This window comes from Cricetulus griseus, chromosome 4 (assembly GCF_003668045.3).
Source record: "Cricetulus griseus strain 17A/GY chromosome 4, alternate assembly CriGri-PICRH-1.0, whole genome shotgun sequence".
NCBI classification, from domain to species: domain Eukaryota; kingdom Metazoa; phylum Chordata; class Mammalia; order Rodentia; family Cricetidae; genus Cricetulus; species Cricetulus griseus.
In genome coordinates, this window is record NC_048597.1 from 8722721 (window position 1) to 8724863 (window position 2143).

The 2143-nt window shown below is 42.0% G+C and overlaps 1 protein-coding gene across 1 annotated transcript; it reads right to left on the reverse strand.

The window, feature by feature from the left end:
• Positions 1 to 932: 932 nt before the first annotated feature.
• On the reverse strand, positions 933 to 1553 carry LOC100773658 (keratin-associated protein 13-1). The gene has a single exon (XM_027413310.2). The coding sequence runs from the start codon at positions 1551 to 1553 to the stop codon at positions 1047 to 1049; it is 507 nt and encodes a 168-aa protein (XP_027269111.1). The 3' UTR covers positions 933 to 1046.
• Positions 1554 to 2143: the final 590 nt, after the last annotated feature.

The window sequence follows — 2143 nt, forward strand, 5'->3', positions numbered from 1 at the left end:
TAACTAGTTATAAAATTGGACATTTTGGAGAATCTGCTCTGTGGTCCATAGCTGATGCAGTAATTTTCATTTCCTCTGTATGTGTTTCCACATCCAGATTCCTAGCAGAGCAATGTATGGGTAAGAGTCACACAGTCTCACCATTTCATAGGGTTGAAAGTCCAGCATCAAAGGGAAGCACATCCAAGTGGGTCTACCTGTGGTGTTGGGAGTGTGAGATGGTGAGAACTCACATTGTGGGAGACAAGGAAATACAGACAGCAGGTCCTACACTGTTGCTGACCAATTAATCTCAAAGGCATGACTCTGACGTTGGCCACGTAATAAAATTTATGCAGCTTCCTAAAATAGAAAATCACCTGTTAAACTGCCATTTAAGACCTGAGCCCATAGGAGACACTTCAGATTCAAATAAACACACTCATTGTCAGTGCACAAGGGAACCATAGTCATAACATCAAATTCATTTTGACTTCTGCCTTCCTAATGGAACTTAGTTAAACCAGTTGGCAGAGACTTGCAAACCAACCACTTATGGATATCAATTTATTTTTTGCATCTGGGATTTAATTAATAAAAATGTATACTTTCAAGCAGCATCATTTTGCTTAATGTTCTTAAGTAAGAAAACTATCTGAGGCAATAAGACATTTATCTAATTCACAACTTAATAGAACTTCAAAACCTGTATTCCTGGGCATGCTGTTCTTTTAATGTTAATCAATTAATGTTTTACAACCACAAAAGCAAGCATAGCTGGATACCAAATCCATATATTGATCAGCTCAAAATTTCAGTATTCATAAATTTGGGAAGAAGTTCAACACTATAAATTTCATTTGCAACAAACACTTTATTTTTGAGTTAATAGACTAATTACAGACTTCTCAAAGGTCACCCATCAGCCAATATTTGGGGTCAGAGAGTAAGTAAGGAATTGGCAATCAGGAAATGAGAGGATAATTCTTCCTGGTCAAAAGAAAATTACAACGGCCAAGAATCCAGGACTGGGTAACAGTGGTCAGCAAGACTGGAAATTAGAAAGATCAGTAGAATCCAGATCCAGTGCCACAGCTTGGTCTGTAGCAAGAAGACTGGCAGGTTCTATACGGAACATAGGATGGGTGGCAGAATCCAGATCCATAGCCCAGTGAGGAGAAGCCCTGGGGTCTAAAGCAACTGGATCCACAGCTCAGCGAGTAAGAGCTTCTAGACCCAGAGCCCAGAGAGTGACAGCTGCTGGACCCGAAGCCCTGGGAGCCAGCATATGTGGTCCTGCAGGGGCTGCAGAGACTGGAGACCCTGGAGCTGTAGCTGGGCCGCTGGCAGGAGCTGTGCCCCACGTGGGAAGTCTGGCATCTGATGGGCTGGAAGCAGTTCTGATGACAGCCGCTGTGGAGAGAGGAGCCCAGATGGCAGGTTCTGGGAGAGTAGAAATTAGTGCTCTGAACTAGGTGCTGGGGATAGGAAGAGCCGCAGGAGGCATAAGGGTAGTTCAGGTGATCACCACAGGAACGGGAGGAGAAATTTCCAGAATAGCAGCTGGAGGACATGTTGATGACAGATGGAAGTTGAGCTGAGTGTAACCGAAGGTTCTGAATTTGAAAATCACTCCTTTCTGGGACCTTTATATACTCTCAGTGGTGGGTGTGGCTTCCTGCACGGGCATTGTTTCTGCATTTGGACACCCTCGTCTGCTTGTCTGGACCTCAGTAGTTTTCTTTATAATTGCAGTTAACGAACTCCTTTTATCTTACATTTAAGGGAGAACTCGTTTTTTATATGTCTGAGTCAATGAACTACATTTATGTTACAAATGCTATGACTGTATTTAATTAGTGCCTCTGCCATTATGGCCAGGAAATCCCCTTTATTTTCTCTGTCTATGACTTTGTGTGTGTTCATGTTTGGGGAGGGGAACTATTCTTAGGGATGACAAAGTCTTTATTCTCAATTGGTCATCGAATAAGAGTCAGACTCTGCAATGTCAAGAAGCCATTTCAAAAGTGGCTCCAATGTCAATTCATTGGTTCACACTCTGCAGTATAATGTTCAGTTTCTTATAAACTATTATCAATGACTATTATATTCCATCTGTAGGAGCTATATAAAAGCAAGTCAGAAGAATGGAGGCATTGTACAA